Genomic DNA, 24674 nt, shown 5'->3' with positions numbered 1-24674 from the left:
GGGAAATACAACGTGACCATGTGTTGCTGAGCCTCTCACTGCTCCGTGGTCAGTGACCTCATGTCAGGAGCTTGACGTGGGCACGTGGGGCATTTACACTCTGGAGAGCGGGGCGTTGGATGCGTAGCAGACCGCTGCCTGTAAGGCAGGCGGGACAGGAGCTGCCTGGTTGGCCAATGAGGACACGTCTGTGCCCAGGGCAGCGATTCCGGGGGTGTTTCAGCACAGCGTAGGATTCCTTTGTCAAACAAGGACGTTGTGTCGGAAGTGCCACCTGTTACTGGGGTGCCGTTTGGTGAGAGTGCAGGGTAGGGGACATGTTCCAGAATCGTCAACCCCAGGGGGAGCCCAGCCCCTCCTCCCATCTTCCTCCTGTCCTCCTGGGGTGGTGGTGCCTCACTCCCCTGCCTTTGGGGTCTGTGGCTCCATCAGTGAAGGTTTACATTTGCCCCATAAGGTACCCCACAGCTTCACTCACTTAAAAGGGAATTGTTTTTCTGCTGGCAGAAATTTCCCACAGCATATCACTAAAAATTATCCTCTTCTAAGGAGAGACTTTGAATTTCTCATGTTGGGCTATAATTAAATCTGTTTTAAAATAAAGTCTCTAATCTGTGTGTCTCAGTCTGCCTCTGCATGATATGATTACAGGTGCCCAAGAGTTGAATGGATTTGCCTCATGAGCACGAGGCCTGCCCTCCCCTGGAGCAGGCCAACAGCAGTGGTTTCCAGGCTGTGTCCCAGAGCGAGCAGTAAGAAGAGCCCTTGCTCTCCCTATCTCCCCTTGTCTTGCCCATAAGGAACCAGGGAAGATCAGAGACTGAAGGGAAATCACATCTTCCATTGTCCAGACTCACAATGAAGTGGCCAGTGGCGGTCCCCACCCAGCTCCAGAGCTCCGATGGGGCTGGACAGCGCTGGCCTGGGTGTTGGGACAGTGAGGTGTCCTTTGGGTTTCTGGTTTTGCTTCCACTGAGGTAAATAGTGAATGTGTTCAGCAAACTTTTTATTATGATGAATTTCAAACATCTGTAGAGAGAATAGTAGAGTACTGGTTACCCCATTCAGCCGTGTTGAACTCATCCAGTTTTGTCTCAGTTCTGCCTCCACCCACTCCTTGCCCCCCCCCCAATCATTTGAAGCAAAAATCAGAAGTGTCATTTCCCTTGTGAATAGCTCAGTGTGTGCCTCCGAGAGAATTAACAGAACAACCCTCACAGGGTCACTGCTGTATCTAAAAAGATTAATAGTAATTCCATCATCTCACTAAATATCCGGTCAGTGTTCACATGTCCCCGGTTGTCTTATGATTTACTTACATAAGATGTGTTGAAATGGGCTGACAAAAGGTTTTACATAACTTTATGGAGGTGTAGTTGTGCTACAATAGACTTCACACGTTTAAAGTGTGTGGTTTGATGAGCTGTGCTGTCCATCTACACCTGGGAAGCCATTGCGACCACAAGAGTGAGCATTTCCATCACGCTCACGAGGCCCCTGCTGCCTGGTAGCTGCCCCCTGCAGCCCTCAGGCCAGGAACCCACCAGTTTGCCTCCTGTCACTCCCTCTCCATCAGGTTGCATTTTCTAGAGTTCCGTATAAATAGAATCAAACGGTGTGCACTCTTCTTGTCTGGCTGCCTTCACTCGGCTTGCCTTGGCTCTGTGTGGTCAGAACACGGACTCTGTGTGGTTTCCATCTTTTAGAGTCCACTGGGGCCTGCTGCACGCCCAGCAGTGACCTTTCCCAGTGCGTGAGTGGTGGCGAGGCTGTGCCCTGCAACTGTGGCCTGGACTGTTCGCTGTGAACTCTGTTAGATCAGGGTGTTGACTGTCATTCTGGGCTGTGACTGTGTGTGTATGCGTGTGCGTGAGTTTCCGTTATTAGCCTGTGCACATTTCTGGTTGTGCTGTCTTCCTGCCGAATCGTCTCTGATGTTATGAAGTGTACTCCTGTCTCTTAGAGTCTCTGTGTCTCGTTAATGCAGTCACTCCAGCTTCCTAGGCCTACCGTTTGCCTGGTGTGTTCTTTCTGCTTGTTACTGTCAGTCTGCGTCTGTGGAAAGTCTGTCCCTCACAGGCAGCGTGTACGTTAGTCCTGCTTTCCTAACCCCCGTCAATCCCTGCCTTTAATTGGGATGTCTAGAGGGCACTGTCTAGTCTAGCAGAACTTTCTTGGATGGTGGGAATGTTCAGTTCTGTGCTGTCCAGTACCGTGGCCACTCGCCACATGTGGCTGTTGACTACTTGACAGGTGACTAGTGTTGAATTTTAAAGTTATTTAATTTTAATTAATTTCAGTAGCCACCTGTGGCCTGTGGCTGCCGTGTTGGACAGTGCAGTCTCAACTGTTAGCCTGCAACGTGACTGTTGCCGCGGTTGAATTTGGGTCTCCCCTCATCACTTGGTTTCTGCCGTGCCCACTGGGTTTGTCACTTGTTCCCCCATTCCTGTTTTCTTTTGGATTGTTTCAATTTTATTTTTTTGCCTTCCATTTTAATTTATCTATTGTCTTTTTTGCCTTTTTAAAAATATGTTTTCAGTGGTTGCTCCATGTCTCTGGTCTCTGGGCCTGGATGTTTCCCCATCTACTTTGAGTTGCCGTTACACTGCGTCGTGTACAGTACGTCTTGAGGTCGTGCGGGTTACCCTGTGGCTCTGTATTGCGTCTCTGTGCACTGAGATCCCAGGGGGCACGATTACAGTTGTTGCTTTAAATAAGGGGTCAGCACCCTCCCCTGAGCCAGGTGCCCCCTGCCGCCTGGTTTGGAATTTAGTTTTATTGGAGCGTGGCCTGCCCATCTGGGTAGCGTGTCTCTGCTGTTCTCATCTACACGTCCACACCGCAGAGTGGAGTTGTTGCCACGGAGACTGTGTGGCCTGCAAAGCCTCGAATATTTACCTGGCTCTTGTTGGGAAAAGTCTGCCAGCCCTCCTCTAGTAGATTCCTCATAAAAGCCTGATGGAGACAGAACTTCTTAGATTTTTGTGTCGAAAGCTGTTTTCTATGGCTTTGCTATTTGAAGGACACTTGGCCTGTGTGTAATCCTTGGCTCATACTTTCTCGTTGAGATTTTCAGAAAAGCCGCGTCCCACTGCTGCCTGATTTCTCTGTTGTCTGTGACCAGCCTGGCGCTGTTGGAATGCTTTCCGCTTTCCTCGCTGATCTTTGTCCTGGGGGCCTTGAGGCTTGTCTCTCTGTCTTTGGATCTGGCAGTTTCACGAGGATGTGGCCTGCAGTTGATTGTTCGGGGTTAATTTTCTCGGGTACTCAGTGAGCCTCACTGTGGAGGCTCAGGTCTTTTTCTATTTTTGGCAAGTATCCCTGGATTATAATTTTGCATCTTAGTTCTGGTCCATTGTGTGGTTTTTCCTCTCCCGGGACCGTGAGAATACAGATGTTTCTCCTCCTTTGCCTGTCCTCCATCACTTCCCTCTTCTTGCTCGCTTCTCGTTATGTCATTTTCACTTTCTTGTTGATTTTTCTGGCTTCAATGCCCCTTGTCAAATCTTCCCTTCAGTTGATTCTCCGTTGGGCACTTTGTAATTTATCCTTCTTTTCTGTGATGATTTTGTCTTTTTCTTCCATTTCTTCCCTGAGGTTAATCAGCAGTCTTCATTTCTTTCTCCCTCTTTGTGGTCCGTTTCTATTTTGGTTTTGCATTTCTGATTCTAAGTGGTTTTCATGTTCTCGAATGCTTGTTTGAGTCTGTTTAATCCTGTCTGCACGTACAGCTCTGCTCTTCTTCGTGGTGGTTCTTCTTTTCCTCGGTTGTATGTGTGATGTTTGTTCTTGCTTTCTTGCAGCAGCTCTGTAGGGACTTGTTGAACCTCCTCGTCGTCGTCTCAATGGTATTAGCGTTCTGCGGGATTCCTAGTTTAACAGCACCCTCTTCTGTCCATCTAGCAAATCCTGGTTTTTAGGGGCTCCCAAGTGTGTCTGTGTGTCTCTCTGTCCTGGGGATGCCGGGGGATTTCATTGTTCTCTTGGGTCTGTGTGTCTGTCTGTCCTGGTGGTGATGGGGGATTTCATGGTTCTCTTGGGTCTGCATGTCTGTCTGTCCTGGTGGTAATGGGGGATTTCATGGTTCTCTTGGGTCTGTGTGTCTGTCTGTCCTGATGGTGATGGGGGATTTCATGGTTCTCTTGGGTCTGTGTGTCTGTCTGTCCTGGTGGTGATGGGGGATTTCATGGTTCTCTTGGGTCTGTGTGTCTGTCTGTCCTGGTAGTGATGGGGGATTTCATGGTTCTCTTGGGTCTGCATGTCTGTCTGTCCTGGTGGTGATGGGGGATTTCTTGGTTCTCTTGGGTCTGTGTGTCTGTCTGTCCTGGTGGTGATGGGGGATTTCATGATTCTCCTTGGTCTTGCACATCCCTGTTTTTCCTTTTCTTCTTTTCTCCTTTGTCCTCAGTGGCCTAGAGCTCCCCCTGCCTCTTGTCTTTCTTCTTCTCCTGAAGCTGTGTCCCCACGTGATGCCGTTTCACATCGCGTCTGCTGCCTGCGTGCCCCTGCGCTGGGCTCCTCCTTGTGGATGCGCTCCGACCAGCGGTGCTCTCCGCTGTTTCCGACTCCTCACTTTCTGGCAGTCCTCAGAACCTGCCTCTGGCCGTTCTCCCGGCCTCTTCCCGCTCTGCCGGTGTCACAACAAGCGCATAGTTACACTGTTCTGTACTTAGATCCCAGAACTTGGTCGTCTTATAGCTGGGAGTCTGTCCCCTTTGACCCACCTCTCCCCACTCCCCCCAGCCCCTGGCAACCACCCCTCTACTCTCTGTTTCTGCGAGTTTGGCTTTTTTGGATTTTGCAACTAAGTGAGATCACATAGTATTTTTCTTCCTTTGTCTGATTTGTTTTACTTAGCAGAATGCCCTCGAGGTCCCTCCACGTTGTCACAAGTGGCTACGTAAATGTATGTATGTGCACCTCCTAATTCCATCATTTCTTCCTCATTTATTTGCTGAGATGTTTCCATACAGGTCATATGCCGTTCTCTATTTGTTCTTCTAGAGATACAGATAATGTAAGAAAGGTGGGGTACATTCTTGCTGCATTTTCTTTATTTACCAGTTTTCAAATGAACGTCCTGATTCCAAGATGACCTGTGTATGGGGTTTTTTTTGGTATCATTGTGAACTCATGGGTAAGAATATATTTCTGTTTCAGTCCATTTTAGGTGATAATACTATCCTGGATGGAGTTTGGGATGTCAGGTGGAGTTACAGTTCTCAATAGACAGTAATTAGCCCAGCTTCCCAGGTGGATGTAGTCAGGGTCTTCCTTCCCTTCATCAATTCCTCCATAGTTCGCTCGTCCCTTTGGCGAGGCTGCCTGGCGCCAGAGGACAGCATCAAGGGTTTTCTGAACCTGCTCTTTTCTCATTAGCCCGCTGCACTTGGTTGTAAAGTGATGTCCGGTTTGTTTAAGGAAAGCCTCGTATGGACTCGTGATGTCGCCTTTTGTATCAATGAAATGTGTGCTTAGAGAGTGTTGATTTGTGGGTCTGGAGAATGATTTGTGTCCCTCAGTACTGTGTTCTTTTCCAAAATCATTCATTAGTTTTCTCCTGAAAATTTTCATGATAAAGATCTTGTCATTTTAATAACTTAGTTTTCGAATGAAATGTGACACTTCATGTGTTTGTGTTACGTTTCTGCATAAGCTTGTCTGTCGGGGGACACTGTGCTTTCTCATGGGCGTGGTGTGGGTTTTGAAACTTCCTCTCGTGTCAGCACTGTTGGAGGCAGCACTTCAGGGCCTTGTCAGTCCTGACGTGTGGCCAGGAGTGTCCGGGGCTTGGTGAGCATCACCCGATCCCCCCACCGTGGACAGGTGCTGGCCTGTGCGGGGTTCAGGGCGCAGTCCGGTGGGAGTGTGGGCATGGGGAGCTGCCAGTGAGCGCAGAGGAGAGGAGGTAACAGAACTGGGAGTCCTGCCAGGGGATTGGGGTCTTTCAGGGTGGCACCGTGGAGCCGATCTGCATGGGGAGGGGGTTGGAAATTTGGGGGAGCCGATTGGGGTTCAGTAGTTCGGGCAGAGGGATGCAGAGCCACAGCGTGATGTGCTGTGCATGTGCTCTGAAGCCGGGCGGCATCTGTGGGGTGAGTCCTGGGCCTTACGGGGTCTGCCTCGATGCCGCTCACTGATGGCTGCAGTTCAGCTCAGGGCTGCTGTGGCGAGTTTGGTTTCCCCGGGCCGCTGCGCCACGGGCTGTGTTCAGTGAGCACGGGAGTTAGCCGGCTGCCATTGCTTTTACGACTGTGTTCCTCCAAAGTGACACCCCGCGTCTCACATAAAGAGGTGTGTTTGCAGTGCTGTGTGGTGTCGGGAACGCCTCCCTCCTCCGTCATGTCTGCCAGCGGTGGTCCCTCCTTTGGCCGGCTCTGGGCCTCCGTCGGTGGATGTTCAGCTGAGTGCGTTCCATTTAATACACAGCTGCTTGTGAGCGAATCCAGGCTGTTCTGGTTTAAGTTAATGGGACCTTTTGTCAACAGCTAAATGAAAGTGTGTCTTTAAGACTCCTGACACACTTCTCCCACTGGGGGGGCAGCCAGTGGGGTTAAGATAACTACCCCCGGTGAAGTTCAGTGTGATTTTGTCATGATAATGACTGTTCATAGTCTTACTTTTCATACTCGTGTGCCTGAAACCTCACCGGCTCGGGGACCTAGAGTGAGTGTGACATTGTTGATAGAGGTGAACTCACACTCGGTCCATTAGAAAGTGTCGCTTGGGTCATTGTGTAGAGTATGTTGAGTTTAAGCAAATGTCACAGAGACAAAATAATGTGACTAATATGACAGGTTCCTCTGAAGAAGGTTCCCAAGAGGAAGGGCCCATGATTCTAGGAGTGAAGAGAAAGCCACCCTGACAGAGCTGGGGAGAAGAAAGTTACCCGGGAGGTGGGGTCTCAGGGGAGTTATTTCAGGCCACTGAATCTGTCAAAATCCTAACAAGAGTATGCCGACAAATATGGAAAATAAAACAGTGGGCTACAGACTGGAGATGCTCAGTATACATCCCAGCCCCCTAGAACAGAGATGCCAAGGAGGGCAGTACCTACACAACTGTCGCTCTGATTTCCTGTGCAAGGAAAGTGATGCTCACGGAGCTGCAGCAAAGGCCTTCACCTCGTGTGGACCAAGAAGTGCCTGATGTCCAAGCTGGACTTTGAAAAGGGAGAGGCACACGAGATCCAGTTGTGACTATCCGCTGGCTACCGGAGCGCTCCAGAGAATTCCAGAGGAAGGTTAGTCTGTGTTTATAGACAATAGCAAAACCTTTGCGTGGATCGTGGACACTGTGGGCTGCCCTGAAAGAACTGGGCATGCTCAGCACATGACTGTCCTGATGTGTGATCTGTGCTGTGGACAAGAAGCCACATCAGGACAGAATGGTTTCCTACAGGCAAAGGTGTCCTTTCATCTCCCCATCTGTTTAATGTGTATGCAGAACACATCACACGAAAGGCTGGGTAGACTCAGACGGAGTGAAAATTGCTGGAAGAAATGTCAACAATCTAAGACACGCGGATGGCACCATCTTACTGGCAGAAAGCAGCAGTGACGTGAAACCACTTCTGACGAAGTGAAAGAAGAAAGAGCCAAAGCAGGACTGTGTGTGAACATCAAGAAGACAGAGATCATGGCTACAGAAGAACTACACAGCTTTAGTGTAGACAATGAAGACTTTGAAATTGTTAAAGATTCTGTTTCCCTCAGCTCAAATTATATGGAGACTGCAGCCAAGAAATCGAGAGGACTGAGACTCGGAAGGGCAGAGACGGAAGAATTAGGAAGGATTATGAGGTGTAGGGAAGGGTCGTTAGAGACCACGGCCAAGGTTATCCGCACCCCCGTCTTCCCACTTACTATGTACGGGCGCAAACGCTGCACAGTGAAGAAGGCTGACAGGGAGAAACTGGATTCACTTGAGAAACGCTGTTGGAGGAGAGCTCTGCGGACACCCTGGACCGCCAGAAAGATGAGCAAGTGGGTCCCACAGCAAATGAAGCCTGAACTACCGCTGGAGGCAAAATGATGAAACTGAGGCTGTCGTACTGTGGGCACATCATGAGAAGGGAGGAGGCTTTGGAAAAGACAATAACGCTAGAAATGTAGACGGCAGCCAGAAGAGAGGAAGAGCAAATACGAGATGGATGACTCCATAAGGAAGCCACAGGCACGAGTCCATGGGAGCTGAGCAGGGCTGCTGACCACAGGGCATTGTGGACAGCACTCACTCACGGGGTCGCCAGGAGTCGGAGCCCACTTGACACATGGCACATGACAATGATGAAATTTTATTTGGCTATCTAAACTTAGGATCCATTAAGATTCAGTTTCAATTTAATTTAATTTCAGTATAAATTTAATTTGGAAAATCGTTGTGTTTACCAATGAAAATATATTGAATATGGGTCTTTCTTCCTTCTGGAAGGATGTCGGTCAGGGTGAAGTTGTTGCTGGGACACAGGAGGGATGCACATTACAGACTAGGGGAGTGCACCAGACCTCAGCCCTTCTCAGTCCCTGCTCGTCTGAGGGGTGCTGCGGTACAGGGGGTCCAGCCAGAGAAGTCACGTGAGAGGTCGGAGAACTGTGTGGTCCTGGGACGGATAACCTGGTACTTGGGCCTAAGGCTCGGGAGGGAAGGTGGAAGGGACGGGAGGTCAAGGACGTGGAGAGGGCAGGCGCCATCCGCGTGGCTCCAGGCTCAGGGCTGTGTTGTTCCAGGCCCTGTGATGAATGGAGGGTGCCCTGGTGAGGGAGGGCGCCGTGCCGCAGCGGGAGACGCTCGCTGGTAGCGAGAGCCAGGCCTGCTGCTCGGGCCACACGGCGCCAATTCCCTGGCTGCCCTCGTGGGTCAGGGCGCCTGCCTGTCCAGTGATGAGGACGTAAGCACAGGACCAATGCCCTCGACACTCAGGCCAGGACATGTGTTCTCTTCCCGTCCCTGTTTTACCAAAGCTGTAAATTTCCTGAGAAAAGGTGACTGAGGGGGCTGTGAGCTCGCTTCCTCCAGGAGGCAAAGAGCTGTAGCCACAGCAAGGGCACAGGAGAGGAGGCTGTTGGTCACCCCTGGAGAGCTGGCCGGTGGGAAAGTACTGCCTGGTGGCCTCGGCGGGGTGGCTGGGCCCTTCCTGGAGAGAGGGGTCAGCTGGGCAACAAGGGTCAAGTGTCCGTGTTCTGCCAAGAGCCAGGAGTGGCTGGACACCTGGTCGGGCAGCAGGTGGAGGGAGGGCAGGGCCCAGCTTGAGCAGAAGGAGGGTCCTACAGGCCTCTTGAGAGCATGCGGTGCTGCGTGACAGATGGACAGACGATTTCTGGGGGTGAGGCCTTGGGCCTGGCTCACTTAACTGCTTCAGCCCAGGGCCCCTCTGATGTTGAGGGCAGCCTGCTGGCCAGAGCTGTCCCCTCAAGGCCTGGAGTGAGCTGGGGTCTGCCGCCCAAGGTGGCTGGGCGGGAGGCCTGGGCTCTCCATGGAGCCTGCGGGGGCTGGTGAGGGAGCAGGGGTGCCACAGTGACTGTCCATGGCCGGTCACAAGCCGACACCTCCACCTGACTGTGTCGGTTACTACATCCGGCCCACACGGGGAGGGGATCGGCTCTGTGATGTGAGGGGAGCAGAGTGGAAGGATTTGTGGGCACATTTTAAAACCATCACCGGGCCTGACTGGAGCAGGCCTTCTGAAGGCTGGGCGGGGGGGTGGGCCTCGTGTTTAAAGGAAGGGGCTGGGAGGCAGGTTTCGTGTGTCCATGGGGGCTCAGTCTGTGCCTAGGGTTTGCTAACCAGTGGTCTTCAGAGACCGTTGTGCCCGAGACTGTCACAAGTGGGGTGACCCCACAGTTTGTCCTTTAGCCTGGGATGGGGAAGCTGGAGGCTGGGGTACCTTGGCGGGGTGGGGCTGCGGCAGCAGAGGCAGGTGTGCTCCTGCGCTAAGTGAGCAGGTGCGCTGCCTCACACCGTTCTCTGTAGCTTGCAGAAGCCGGCCGTTGTTGCAGTGTGCCACCCAGCACCACCCACCTGTGGCTGCAGGGGGTTATCCTGTGACACAGTATGTTGGCAGAAATCCTTGTGGAGAACTTTCCTGTCTAAATAAAACAGGCAGAGTGCTAGAAGAGAAGGCTTTTTCCCTTTTCCTTTAACTTTCCACCTTCTCCTCTTCTTCCTGCCTGGAATGTCGGCCTGGGGCAGGGAGGGGGTTTTGCAGCCATGTTGCAGTCGTGAGGATGAAGGCCTGTGCTAAAGGTGGCTGAGCAGAAGCTGGGAGCAGCCAGTTCGCGGATGCCATCCGTGAGCAGACCCGCCGTTCTGGCTGCTGGCGCCTGCACTGTCTTGGGGCGAGTGGCTGGGGGTTGGGTTCTGTTGTTGGCCAAACACTATCCTAACAGATACCTTGTTAGCCAGTTTTTCCGAGAATTTTGAATTGAACTCCATCACCCTGGTAAAGCTCAGCTTCTCATTTGGTCGCTTTCCTTGGTGAGCCTTCAGCATGAGTGAGTGCTGCTGGAGAGCCCTGCAGCAGGAGAGGCGAAGATGCGCTCAAGGGGGCGCAGCAGGAAGCGCCTTGGGAGTGAGCCCCAAGCCGGGCAGCACGCCCCTTCTCAGAGGGACCCTGCATACGGCTCCTGAAAGATGGGAGGGAGGGAGCAGCGCTCTGGCGAGGGGGCTGAGAGCCTGTGGTGGAGACCCCAGACCCCAAGGTGAGATTGGGCCCCAGGTAGGGCCTGGGAAAGGGTTTGGACCTCACGGCTAGGAGCCCTGGGTCTGACTCCCTCACGGTGCCCGTTGTGGGCCTGGCATTGGCCAGTGTGCCTCAAGGCAGCTGCTGCTGCTCCAGACGCTCCAGCACCCCCTCAGAGGGCGGCCCCAGAACCTCCTGTCTGACAGCCATGGTGGGAGGTGCATGGCTAGTTCCCAGGGATCTGCACTCCCGGCTGTGGGGGGCAGCATGGGTCCAGGGTCCCGGCCACAGGATGCAGGGCAGGCGTAGTTCTCAGGGTGTGCCCGCTGGGCTCACTCCGCTGCGTGTAGCTGAAGCTGGCTCCCTGAAACCGGATCCTGATTTGGGGAGAACATCAGTGGTTAGAAAGCCAGGGAAGAAGCAGGGCTCGTCAGTGCAGACAGATTTGGGTCAGCAGTCTCAGGGTGGAAAGTCAGCCCCGGAGTTCCATTGAGAGTAAGCAGATATGGCAGAAAACCCAGGGGTCGAAGCCAGTGGTGAATTCACATTTGCTGGCGATGCTAATGCAGTGGTGGATGTGCACTGAGCCTCCGCTCCTGGGCCTGTGCAGAACATCCCTCACGCACGTGTCTCGCGTGCTCCCCCCGCCGCTCCACAGACTAAGTGCTCTGGTCATCCCCTCTGCAGAGGGGGGACTGAGACACAGAGAAGCAGCGACGCACCCAGGTGCCTCGGTCACACGCAGGGCGTCATGGTGGGAGATGCACTGCTCAAGGAACTAGCTGCACCCCGAGGGCCAGAGTGAATATGCAGTCGGGGGCCTCCCAGCCTGGCCTGGGAGGGGCCAGCATCCTGGGGGACCATAGCACTGGGAGTTGAGGGCAGGTCCACGGAGGCGAGACTGTCGGGCTGAGAGGGCTCATGGATGCTCGTGCCCAGCCCCAGTGCTCTGTGGCTGAGAGTTGTTGTTTTAAGTAAAGCCCAAGTGGACAGGCTGGTCCTTTGGGAAGAACTTCCAGCCATGCTGTGACGGAGCCATGCTGTGACGGAGGCATGCTGTGCAGGGCGGCCTTGGGCCCAGAGGGGTGGCTGTCAGCCTGACGAGTGCCCAGGGAAGCCCGTGTCAGTGCCCATGAGGGTGGTGCCCACCCCACGCGTCTCAGTTGGTGCCACTGTGAGCTCAGGCAAGGCTGGCTCGTGCCGCCTGGTGCAGCGCTGGTCCTGCCACCCAGCACGTGGTCCAGGCCCAGGCTCTGCCTCCCTAGCTGTGCCCTAGCCCCAGCGCGTCCACCTGGCCCAGCGTCCACCTGCTCGGCTGTGGCACAGGCCGTGATGCGGCTGTTGGGATGGTGAGGTGGGGAGTGCCTTTCGTTCTTCCTGGCCCGGTGCAGGTGCTGTGCAGGTGTCCCGACAGGGCCAGATGAGAGGGTGGCTCATGGATTGCAGCGGTGGGTGACCGCCTGGGCCCTCTCTCCCACCTGCTGAGGTCCCTCCTGCCCTTGGGGAACACAGACGTCGTCCTTCGTTTGTGGAGGAGGCTCTGACAGGCTGGGAAGCTGGCGCAGGCCGTAGTGTGCGGGCTCCTGTGGCTCAGGCATGTCTCTCCCACCTGGTTTTGAGGTGCCAGCACTGCTATGGTGTCCCAGCAAGAAGCCTGCCTGCCGGGCGCCCAGTCCTGCCCGGAGCCCAGTGTCCTCCTTGCTCTGCTGTGGTCTGGTTTCTGTGGAGTCCACGCTTTAGGTGTCGGCTTCCTCTGTGTGGAGCTGCTACTTTTGGATCTTTGCATCATTTTGGAGATCTGCAGGATTAGAGTCAAACGTTCGAGGAGTTCGGTATAACTTGGATATTATATTCTGTGCAGTAAAAGGCTATTTCAGTTTAAACAACAAAATGTCATTTAAGAGGGAGAACGTTACTTAGGATTTAGATTAAGGCAGACACATTTGAACATTTGCAAAGAGGGGTCACGTATTTCTGCGACTTAAAGCGAATGTACCGGTCCTGCTGGCGGGGCAGCAGGGGCTCCACGCACCTGTTTGGGAAACGCTCGAGCGCCCCGTGGCCGCCCTTTGTGACAGAGAGCTGTCCCAGTGGCTTCCATCTGGCTTTTCCTGGGGATTTGGGATTGTGGTTCCCACTTATTCAGTGACTAGTAGCATTCTGATTTCTCTTTTTTTGATAGAAAAGGTGCCTCCACGAAATGCGGGAAGTGTTTCATTGGTGCAGACTCCTGGTCTCAGCCCACAGACCCCAGTGTCCATGCGCGTCCCTGCGGCCTCCTTTTTGTTTTCCTCCCCCTTTAGTAATTGGGTGAAGAACATGCAGATGCTAGGAACTGCACATGGAAGATGAAGTGTTGCTGATGTCATGACATATATACTAATCCTCATAATGATCCGCATGTGCCAGACAGTCCTTCGTCCTGAGTCAACAGTTACCAGCCTTCCGGGCAGGACTGTCTCCAGTGGAATTCTGTGTCCCCTTCGTGAAGCTCTGGTTTTTGCCATCAGAAGCGTGAAATCGTGTATGTTGTCAAGACATTGCAGAGGGAGATGAAGGAAGAGCCTGCCACGTCACGGAGCCTTTGGTTGTTCTTCTGGGTGCCAAGGCCATCCGATCCACCCACTGTAGCCGCCTGCGGCCCCTGGCTCCTAGGTCACTGCCCACCGGTCTAGCCGACATTGTGTGTTCTTGTCCCTGCTGAGCCCTGAGGGCAAGCCTGTCTGGTGACCTGACCCAGGCCGGCCCAGGGCATCTCCTGACCCGGGTCCTTTGTGCAATTTGCAAACTGTGCCACAGGCCAGAAACTGTCCCACCCTATTCCTGTTGGTAAAGGTGCCCATGTGGTTCCCTGAACTTGTGTTGTTATCCTTCCACTCCAGCGAGGGTGTGCTGTCTTGCAGAGATGCCGCGAAATGTATGTGAGAGCATCTGCCGGGGGGCCATGGGGGCGGATGGCATCCTGGCCGCCTTGGCCGTCTGATCATCTGATGGCAGCGCCTGCACTGGGGTTGGGCTCCACTCTGCCCTGCACACGTGGCATGTGGCCTGCTTCCCGCCCCTTGTAGGCAGGGCTTGCTCTGAGGCCTGTCCCCCGGCCCTGACCTCGCTCCAGGTGCCTCGTCCCCACGAGCCTGCGCACAGGGGCTGGTGTTCAGGGACAGGAGAGATTCCATGCTGTGTTTGATGAGAAATGAAAATCGCCTTAGTGAACTCCTGATAAACATTTTTGAAAGGAGAGTAAAGAGCTAGCCAGGAGCAGTTTATTTAACTAGCTGGCACCAAATATGGGTGCTTTTCCCACATGGCTTAAATAAGTGTTCTGGTCAGGATTTTTCCTCCTTTTAGAGAACACGCCCCGTGCCAGAGATCGTGTTTTATGTCACAGCTGGGAACAGCGGGCTGTAGTCGCTCCCAGATGCTGGACGCGCCCATCGAGAGGGGCAGCTGCTGGCCGCACTGCAGGTCATTCGCCCTGTCTGAGACCCTGCCTGGTGCTCTCCCCACTTGGAAGTGTGCATGCAGGCCGGCCACCCCGTGCCCAGTCCCCCACCACTGGCTCTCCAGCTCCGCCTGTACCCTTGCCTGTGAATCCTGGATGCAGCCGCTTTCCATCAGACTGCTCAGCCATTGTCTCCAGAGCAGCCATGTCTCCACGGCAGCCCATGTGTGTCGATGGCACGCTGACCACTGGGCGCTGGCAGCAGCAGGAAACTGAGGCTCAGGCTCGGCCCCAGGTGCTCACGTCGGGGGTAGATAGAGTCGCTTTGTGTGGGGGCCTGTCTCTGGGATGATGTGTTTGGGGATGGGATAGTAATTTTGCAGGTTTTGGTAAATTCTTCAGAGCCAGCCGGTGCTGCCCTGTGTCTGGGGGTGCCTGGGAGAGGGAGGAGAGCACAAAGCCAGGAGGAGCACAGCGGCAGCACGGGAGGTGCAGTGGGTGCAGCAGGCGGGCCGGGCCGGGGAACACACAGCCTCTCGGCCTCCAAGAGTCCCAGTCCCCAGCGTGCTCCCATTGCACCTGCACCCTCAGCCTTCTGGTGCCAGCAGCCCCCCTCACTGGCCCTCTCTGCTCCCAGGGAGCCCTTCCCCCAGCTGTGCCCCTGGGCCAGCCTCACCCCTTTTGTGGCCGTCGTGGCATGGTGGTCTTGTTGCCCCAGCAGTTTGCCCAGTCAGTGACGCACTGCCCCGCGGGCCCAGGAGGGCAGGGCTGGTGAGGGTCACCTGAGACGCCCCACATGGCTCGCTGCAGAGGGTGAGATGGGGGTTCGTGCCGTAACCAGGTGTTGTCAGGTCCCCTGTGCTGGGGGTGTGGGGCAGCCAGAGGGCAGCCCTCTTAAGACAGTCTTCCCTCACCTTCCTGGGGACCACTGGGAGGCTCCACAGGCCGCATCTTCAAGGAGATTTACTCGCTGTCATCTAGGAATAAAAGTGTGTGCAGGTTTGCTGCATTGCAGTGGGGTCAGTTCAGGCGGAAGCACAGGCGTGGGAGGACACTGGTGACCACAGAGTTGCTGCTGAGGGGCCTGGGCCTGTTGGCTCTCGTGGGGTGGGTAGCGCTGAGAGGAGGTGGGCCGTGCTGGTGCTGCCGCCGAGGGCCCGCATGGCCTGGGTGAGGTTGTCCCTGCAGTGATGTGGGCTGTGCAGGCCGTGCGGGAGACAGCCCGGTTCCCAATGAGCACAACACGGTCAGCTCTGCTCACTCCTGGGCGGATTAGGGGTGGTGTGCAGGCACGCACATGCACACGTGCTTGCACATGTGCACAGAGCACATATGCACTCACACACACACACAGGTGCGCGTCCAGGCTTGTGCCCTTTGTGGAGGCCGTGTCCGGGTGTCAGTGGTGGCTGTCCTTACTTGTGAGATTATGACTGGTGTATTTGTTCTTTTGGGCCTTTCCAGATGCTCCACAGTCGATACGTATGACATTTTATGATTGGAAAAAAAAATGACCCTAAAAAATGGAAGAAAGTTCTAAGAAATTCTGAATTCCTTCTAAGGAAGTTATACTAAAGGGGAAGTGGGAGACACTGGACACCGTGATGATCGGATGCATAAAGGCGGTGTGGTTCCTAGGATTTGTTAAAAAACCGGCGTTGTGAACGTGGGTTTGTCCTGACAGCCCCTTCCCCGCGGGGGTGGTGGGCCCCGTGCGGCCCAGGGGAAGCGCTGACGGCCCTGTCCTGTGCTTCCTTCCCAGATCGTCCACACACACAGGCCGCACTTCATGGCCCTGCACTGCCAGGAGTTCGGGGGGAAGAACTACGAGGCCTCCATGTCCCACGTGGACAAGTTCGTCAAGTAAGTCTGGGCGCCCTGCCTGCTGCACCCTCCCTGGGGCGGGGCGGGGCGGGGGCTCCTGGGGGGCGGCGGCCGCAGCCTCACCGTTCAGTGTTCTGGGAGGCACCTTCGGTGGGCCACAGTTTTCCAAAGAGAAAGTGTAGCCCAAGTGTGTGACAGCGTGCCTCCTGGGGGGCGCAGGGTGACAGCGTGCCTCCTGGGGGGCGCAGGGTGACAGCGTGCCTCCTGGGGGGTGCAGGGTGACAGCGTGCCTCCTGGGGGGCGCAGGGTGACAGCGTGCCTCTGGGGGGCGCAGGGTGACAGTGGTACCTTGGGCTTAGAGACTTCAGCCCTGGCTTCCAGGTGGAGAGTCTCGTCCATGTTGGAGGTCACACTTCGTGTGGTCTCATGGCTGCCAGCCTGCTGCTGCTGAGGACGCATGGACGAATGGACAGACAGGACTCTTTCTGTCCAGTAGCTCACAGCTGCATTTGTCACAGTGAAGTGGGGACAGAGCTCCAGTCGCCTTTGGAAAGGGAAATCTCTGTCGTTTGGGAGGCAAGAGCCACAGGCAGCATGCCAGCTTCAGGCGCATGCCCCACGGCTCCTCAGGACAGGCCTCCTGCTGCTGCTCAGGGAGGAGGGGCACCGAGGCCTCTGCACGAGTTCCCTGCTGGAAAGCGGTCTCCCCATCTCCCTGTTGGTGGCGGCAGCTGCTGGAGCGTCCTCTCTTCCTTTTGTTGTGCGTCTGGTCCGAGTGCCTGGGGACGCCCACTCTGCCCTCAGGCACCCTGAGCCCGCCTGCTGTGTCCCCCACGCCCAGACTGGGCACTGTGGCTGCTTCTGCCAGCAGAGTGTGGAGAAGTGCCGCTTCCTGACTTGCGAGGCGGTTGTCAAGGGCCGCTGTGCTGGGAGGCAGCTAGGGCAGGTGTGGGGCCCACCATGGGACAGAGTCCGCGCCCTGTCTGCCTGGAGCCCAGCCTCAGTCCTCCTGTTGAGGTCCCCGATGTTGGCATTTGACACAAGCAATCCATCCATATTTTCACCTGTTAAATTGTGGGGTAATTTGTTAAAGGGCAAATTTTTAAAAGTAAATTCCTCATGTTTCTAAAATAATCTGTCATTTTAAGGCAATTCCAATCAAAAGTTTTCTTAACAAAATAGTACTAAAATTAATATGGAAGAGCCAAGAGTTGAGAATAGCTGAAATAATTCTGAAAAGAACCGGTGGGTGTTCTTAGCTCTGTGCTGCCGGCTTCCTGGAAGCAGTGAATGCTGCGATGGGGACGGACGCCCAGCAGAGCTGCAGTCGAGCCCGCCAGAGTCAGCGGGGTGTGGCGGGTGGCGGCTGGGTCCAGGCAGCAGGACTGGTCCTGTGTGGGAAGAAAGGACTCCAGGTCCCCATTTCACACTGCAGCTGTCCCCACGCGGGGTGAGTGCCAGTTGTGCTGCTGAGTAAATGTGAAGGGCACAATTACAGTTCCGAGACGGAAATGTGGGAGATATCTTTATGTATTATTGGATATATTATATATATTAGAAATTTAATATGTATATGTTATATATAGTGTATCTTTATAGCTTTGGGAGAGGAAGAGGTTTCTTTAAAAATGTGCCGAAAGTATGGCCTGCGAAAGAATAGGTCGATAAACCTGACCATGTTAAAATTAAGAGCTCCTTGTATCAAAAGACTATAAACAAAGTAAAAATTTAGTCCAACTTGGGAAAAAGTACTTTACTGACCAAAATCGGTCTTTAAATGTGTAAAGAACTCCAGGAAGTCAATAGGGAAAAAACACCACTGGAAAAGCCGGCGTTTCACGGAGGAGAGAAGCCGGGTGGAAGGCGGTCCGCTCTGTGTCCAGCAGAGCCGCACAGCTCCTGTCCCCCACGGGCTCCGCCACGCTTTCTGCTCCCCGCCGTCCTTGTGCTGTGCTAGATTTTCCTCCTACCCGTGCTGCACACGTCACACCTTGTTGTCATTTTCGCTTTAGACAGTCTGTTATCTTTTAAAAAGTAAGAGAAAATGTTATTTGTTTTTGCCAGCTCATCTGTCATTTCCGTGCTCTTCCGTTCTTTGTGTTGGTTCGGGTTTCTGTCTGCTGTCATTTTCCTTCAGCCTGAGGGCGTCTTTACCATCTATCTCCACACAAATCGCTGCTGATGGCTTCCCTCAGCTTTTGTTTGTCTGAAAAAAGTCTTTGTCTTCACTTTTGAAAGACATTTTTGTTGTAAATAGAATTCTAGCTTGTCAATTTTTTTCTTTTAGTACTTTAAGGATATTGTTCCATTGTCTTCTGTATTGCATTGTTTCTGATGAGAATCTAGCCATTGTTCCGATCTTAATTTTCTGTATATAATGTCTTTTTTTTCCCCCAACTGCTAGATTTTGTCTTTCTAGCTGGTTTGCAGCAACTTGATTATATTGTCTTTAGTTTGATTCTCTTTGTGTTTATTTTACTTGGAGTTCTTTTGAGCTTTTTCAATCTGTATGTTTATAATTTTAATCAAATTTGCAAAAAGTTTGTCCACTGCTTCTTTAATATTGTTTTTCTTTTCCTTTCCTTCTCTTGTGTCCTCAGACTCCGGTCCTAACGTTGGATAGATGCTGTCGTTCGGGTCCCTAAGCCCTTTTAATTCTTTTCAGTTCGTTTTTCCTCTTTCTTCAGTTTGGATAGTTTCTGTTGCTGATCTTTGAGTCCCTGATCTTTTCTTTTTTAGGTTTTAATCTACTGTTAGGTCCAGCCAGTGAATTTGTTTCTGCAAATTATTATATAAATTTATTTAAAATTACTATATTTATTTAAAATAAATTTATATAAAATTACTATATAAATTATGTAATATAAATATTATGTTGCCAGCTCTAGAAGTTTTGTGTATGGTTCGATGTCGTCTGTCTTCCCTCCTTGTGTTCATGTTTTCATTTAAGTCTTTGATCATGTCTATAATGCTGCTTCAAGGTTCTTGTCAGTGAATTGCCTTATTTTTGTCCTTTCTCGTCTGTTTCTGTTGACTGCGTTTTTGTAGACATGTCATATTTTGTTGCTTCTTCGTGTGTCAGGTAATTGTTGACATGGTGCAGACGTCGTGAAGGGTGTGTCATTCAGTGTCTGCATCTTGTTTCTTCCCTTGAAGCGTGTTGGGGTTTGTTCCTTCAGGCAGTCAGGGTCTTGAGGCTCAGGTTGATCCTTCAGGCTCCTTCCCTCCCTCCTTCCTTCTCTCCCTCCTCTCTTCCTTCCACAGTCGGTCGGTGGTGTTTTCAGGGTGATGGGAAACTTGGTGTCCAAGCTAACATCCTGTGCCTCGTAAACAAATGCCTGTAAAATGATGAGGTGTCTGTGTGACTTTTGCATTAAAGAACTCACTTGTTTCCTTCCAGAGAACTACTGTCCAGTGATGCAATGAAAGAATACAACAGGGCTCGAGTCTACCTGGATGAGAACTACAAATCCCAGGAGCATTTTACAGTAAGTGTTCTTCCGTTCCATGGATCAGCATTAGAAAAAGGGAGCGTCTGCTGAAGCCACCCTTCTTCTAATTAAGTAAAGAGAGTCTGTGGACGGCTCTCTGTCACAGCGTAATGCCATCATGCCTGAATTAAAATGTCACTGCGTTCCTGCAGCCTGTTGGGTGGTCCAAGTCCACGGCTCGCCTGGCAGGAACGTGGGCACAGTGCAGATGGGGGGCCTCGGCTGCTCCTGGAAGGCACCTTGATTGGCTCGTCATCAGCTAGCACGACAAGGCCTGCATGGGAGTTGGAAGGTGGACTGCCAAGGACCCCAGGGCTTTGGCATGCGGGAAGATAATAGGGAGAGTCGGGGGCTCCAAGCCTCACAGAGACGAGGGATTAAACCAGCCGTGGATCTGCTCTGCAGAGGAGCCTGTGCCACCAGGCTTGCTCCTGTACTCAGCCAGTCCTGGGAGCCCTGGACAGACCTCCAGAGGGGCCGGGCTGCCTCCAGGGGCATGGGTCTCCCTCCAGAGGGGCTAGGCTGCCTGCAGGCGGGTGGGTCTCTCTCCAGAGGGGCAGGCTGCCTCCAGGGGAATGGGTCTCTCTTCAGAGGGGCCGGGCTGCCTCCAGAGGGACAGGTCTCTCTCCAGAGGGACCAGGTGACCTCCAGAAGGGCTGGCCATAGCGGAGTGGGACAGAGCCCCCCACAGAGCTAGGTGAGACCTGTCCCTCCTCCTCAAGAGTCCTTGTTCTGACATGGATAGTGGACCCTGGGAAGGCGGCCCCAGGGAGGTGTGATAGCCACAGGATGGACGAGGGGCAGAGGCAGGACTCAGAGGCTTCTTGGAGAAGCAGATGTTGAACGGGTTTGCACAGCTGGTTGTGTGTTTGGAGGATCGTGTCTGAAGCGCCGTGTCTTGAGGGAAGCCCTGAAGCTGCTGCGCTGGCCTGGTTTCCTCTGCTGTCTGTCCCCTGGCATCCTTCCCCTCCCTCTGTCCCATCACTACAAGTACAGGTGCCTGTTTGATGGTCTTCTCCACAATGCACGATGTTGTCTGCAGGCAGCAGCGGTGTGGGTCCTGCCCTCAGCTTGTCCCCTGGCCCTGGGAGCCTGGTGTGCAGCAGGCACTCAGCCACCATTTGCCGGCTGCTTGGAGCACTGGATGCCCATGTGCTGAGGCAGAGGCTGGGGCCGAGGAGAGCGTCCTGTGCAGGGAGCAGCAGGAGCAAAGATGCCACCTCCCCAGGGCTGCAACCTTGAGATCGTCCTTCGGGTTAGCCAGGCATCTGTCAGTTTTCAGTCTTTAAATCTGGGGCATCTAATGCCAGTTAAGTCATGTCTTTCCATTGCTGAGAGTCACATGACTGCAGGTTCATGTCCCCACCCTCAGCTGCATCTGCAGGATGCTGCGTCCTGGTGTCTTTCCTCTGCTGCTCTCCTTGGTAGCTCTCTCAGACCCTCCTCCAGGCCCACCTTCCACCATTCGCAGGTCGCCTCCCTGCTGGCCTGCTGTGCTTGGTCCTCCACCCCACTGCTTGCACCGGTCTTGGCCCTTGTCCCCTGAGGTTGGGGCACAGCCCCATCCCTCTCTCCTCTGGCTTTCTACCTTTTCCATGCTGACTGCGTCGTCTCAGCTTGTCCTTTAAATAAAGATGCTTCTGTCCTGACTCGCGTGCTTCTCCGTGCTATGACCAACTTCCTCCTGTTCTCAAGCAAGGCTTATTCAGATAAAAAAATACACTATCTGGAATTAAAAATACACTAGTTGGGGTTAACAGCAGGTTAGACACTGTAGAACAAAAGAAAAATTAATTGAACTCGAAGACATGGCAATAGAAACTACTCAGAATAAAACAGCTAGAGGAAAAAAGTTAATAGAACATGACTTCCCTGTGATATACTATCTAGTGGTCTAACATACATGTGAACGGAGTCCCAGAAGGAGAGGGCGGAGGTGTCTCCTCGCCACCGTCACCCTCAGAGGCGTTGGTCTCTGCTCGCTCTCTCTGCTGTATCCTTGAAGCCGCCGTGTTCCAGCAGTCATTGGTCACCTCCTCCTCATGGAAACTGTCCTTGGGTCTTCACAGCCTCCTTTAAATAGAAGACACAGGTATTTTAGAAGTAAAAGGATAAAGAAAAGTATATCATGCAGACGTAAGGTAAAGGGAAGTAGGAGTGGCTGTATTAATATCAAAGTAGACTTCAGAATATTGCCAGGGATAAGGGGGGCCTCTCATAAGGATAAAGAGATCAATTCCTCAGGAGGACAGCGTGCACCCAGTGTCAGAACTCACATGTGCGTGAAAGCTGACGGGGCTGGAAGGAGACCTCATCTGTGGCCTACGAGGTTCCCACGCTCTTCTTTCACTAGTTGGTGCTGTGGGTGGACAGAGTCACGCCAGCCAACGTGACCCCACTGACGTCCGGCTAGAGGAACAGCAGGCACAGCCGTGGGAGGAGCACACCACACGCTGAGGGGCAGGGACAGGAGCGCGAGTGGACTGCTCGTTGCAGGGCAGGTGCCAGAGGGCTCAACACCACGTGACTGGGAAAGGATGAGTCGGCTTCCACTCTGTTTCCTCAAAAATATCTTTCCAGAGGAAGGCAAGAGAAATTGCGATAGAGATTTTTCCAGACAGGTGAGCCTCGCTTTTAAGCTTTTCTGGACAAGTGCAGAGCAGCCTTTAGGCGGGGAGTTTAGGTCCGTCTCCGAGGGCTCTGCTGAGGCCCGTGTTCCGGGCGCCTCCACCCTGGCTGCTGAGACGCAGGCCATCTCGCAATTCGTGCGTTCACATGGACCACTCACCATGACACATTGAAATCTGGTCCGTAAGACAAACCTCACAGGTATGAGAGTTTGAATCGTGCAAAATATCTTCTCTGACCACAAAGGAATTAAATTAGAAGTAAACAAAAACATTATCTGGAAAATTCCCAAATATTTGGAAATAACCAACTTGTAAATAACCCATGAGTCAAAGAGAATTTCACGAAGGAAATTAGAAACTTTTTCCGATTACATGAAAAACAAACTGAAAACCTTCAAAATTTGTGAGATGCACCTAACGTAGTGCTTAGAGGGAAATTTCTAGCATTAAATGCTTACATTAGAAATTTTTAAAATGAAGAGCAAATTAACCCAAAACAAGTAGAAGGAAGGAAATAATGAGAGCAGAAGTCAGTAGAATAAAAAATAGAATGGTAGAGAAAATCAGTGAAATCAAGCTAGTTCCTTAAAATGGTCAAGAAATCTGACAAACCTTCCCAGTGGGTCAGAGGATCAGAACAGGAGTGTGTCCAGGACAGAGCCCGGGGCGGGTGGGGTCGTCCAGGTGGGATTCAGGCGTTTCTCCTGGGCTGAGGGACGGCACAAATTGCCTCTCAGGTGTTTCGCACCTCAGTGCCACGCGGGGCTGGAAAGAGGACGTGCAGGGCTCCGTGTGCACCCTGGGTGGTGGAAGGGGCCTTGGCACTTGTGCCCAGAAACTGCAGCCCCGTGGAAAGGCTGGTGGCTGGAGCTGGTGTCACCTCCCCCCTCAACCATACACAACCCTGTGGAAGTTTTCCATGTCTTTTGGAAATGCCCACTTTCCTGGTCCTCCGTGGTCTGCTTTGTGTCACATGTCGCACCTGCTGACATCGTACTTGTGTTTCTCTTCCAGCCCAAATGCTGGGCGGGCCGAGAAGAGCAGTGGTGGGTGCCGGGGAGCCTTGGGGCTGAGAGAGTCCCTTTGGCCTTGCTTCAGCCCTTGAGATTTACCTCAAAAAGTCATTTCACAATTTGCAACAAAAAACAAAAGCCTGAAAAACGAGCATTCCCAAAATTCAGCAGTTTCACCAAAGAAATACACATTCTTGTAAACATTTGTGTATAAGGGTGGGCATCAAAATTACTTGATAGCAAAAGTTGGAAGTAACTTTAAATACCCGAGTTAGCGGTTGTCACACGGTGGAATAGCCGTGTGATGGAGCATCTGCAGCCGCTGCAGACGGCGTGGCACAGGGTGTCAGTGAAGTTAGCGCCCCGCCCAGGGCTCATGGGGCACAGGGGCTGCAGCCCACACTTGCGCCCCTCGAGGATCTTGCCATCCTGTTGGTGTGCTGAAGTACTTAATGTAGTAGTATGTCTAGTCTGTCCTTTGATGCATAGGTTTTCAAACTTAAAACTTCTGAAACCAGGGTGCTCCCACCATTCGTGGCACCGGGGTGCGCCCACCATTTGTGGCATCTCATGGTTAGCCTGGCAGCACTTCTCCTTCTTGGCCGTAAATACAGTGATGGCACCGTAGTTGGTAACGTGGCCATTCTTCTTGGTTCCAGCCTGAGATGGCACTCATGTGGCACCTCACTGGGTGGGTCTGACCCCGGCTCAGGGGCACAGAGGGAACTGCCCAATGTGCTGTGTCAGACTCAGGGACAAGCCCAGGTCTGAAGCCCCTGAGGCTGTGTCTTCAGGTGTCCACAGGACTGGACAGTGTCTGGGAGACACTGCCCACAGAGGGCGTGAGTGGGTGCTAGGCAGCTCTCCTTCAACCCAGCGGTGCCCGTGGCCTGTCTTTCTTTTCCAGGGTCACCGTCCTCCTGGCGATCCTCTCCCACAACCATGGTCCTGTGCGAGTGTTAATGGCCAGTGGGCTAACTGGGACAGCCATATTTGGCAGGTGGAAAGGGTCAGTGATGTTCCACACTCTTTGTCTGGAGCTCATCCCAGAGTCGGCTCAGGGAGAGGTGTGCGTTTGTCATCCCCGCCTTATGACTACCACGGTAATGGTTTGCAATGAAATCCTGTTTGACCCTGGGCCCTTGGAGCACCCCTGTTGTGCCCATCCATCGCCCCTCACTGTGTCATGTGTGGAACTGTCTTTGCTGGGGGCCTCTGGACACCCTGGTCAAGGGGACCCAAGACTCCTGGGGTCCTGGGCAGGGCTGGGCAGTGCCGTGTGGCCACTCTCCCACCCCAGCCTGGTGGCCTCTGGCTGTCAGAGGGAAGAAAATTTAATTTTTACAAGATTAATGGTATTGGAGCAATATTTTTAGCTGAGTGTGGTTCAAATAATAGGCCATTAATTGAAAAAGGAAATTGAAATGAATTTATCTTGTACATAAACGCTGTCACAGGTATTAATAGGGATCAGAAAATAGTGGCCTGTTCCCAGAAAGAAGCTGAACCTGAAGCTGCACCTGGTGTGTGAACATGACATGATGGCGGGGGTTGCTGCATGCACAGAAACATGGAGGGCTGCAGGCCAGG

At 53.1% G+C, this 24674-nt stretch overlaps 1 protein-coding gene across 3 annotated transcripts in view; it reads left to right on the top strand.

Moving 5' to 3' along the window:
• The window catches only part of INPP5A (inositol polyphosphate-5-phosphatase A), a 227386-nt gene that overhangs the window by 77572 nt on the left and 125140 nt on the right, over positions 1-24674 (top strand). For all 3 annotated transcript variants that reach the window (XM_044748372.2, XM_044748366.2, XM_070520576.1), the window contains exons 3-4: positions 15889-15989; positions 19351-19438. In XM_044748372.2, the coding sequence (XP_044604307.1) occupies positions 15889-15989; positions 19351-19438 (189 nt within the window). The remainder of the gene's footprint in view (positions 1-15888; positions 15990-19350; positions 19439-24674) is intronic.

Source organism: Equus asinus, chromosome 2 (assembly GCF_041296235.1).
Source record: "Equus asinus isolate D_3611 breed Donkey chromosome 2, EquAss-T2T_v2, whole genome shotgun sequence".
Taxonomy (NCBI): domain Eukaryota; kingdom Metazoa; phylum Chordata; class Mammalia; order Perissodactyla; family Equidae; genus Equus; species Equus asinus.
This window is presented reverse-complemented; position numbering and strand designations above follow the sequence as displayed.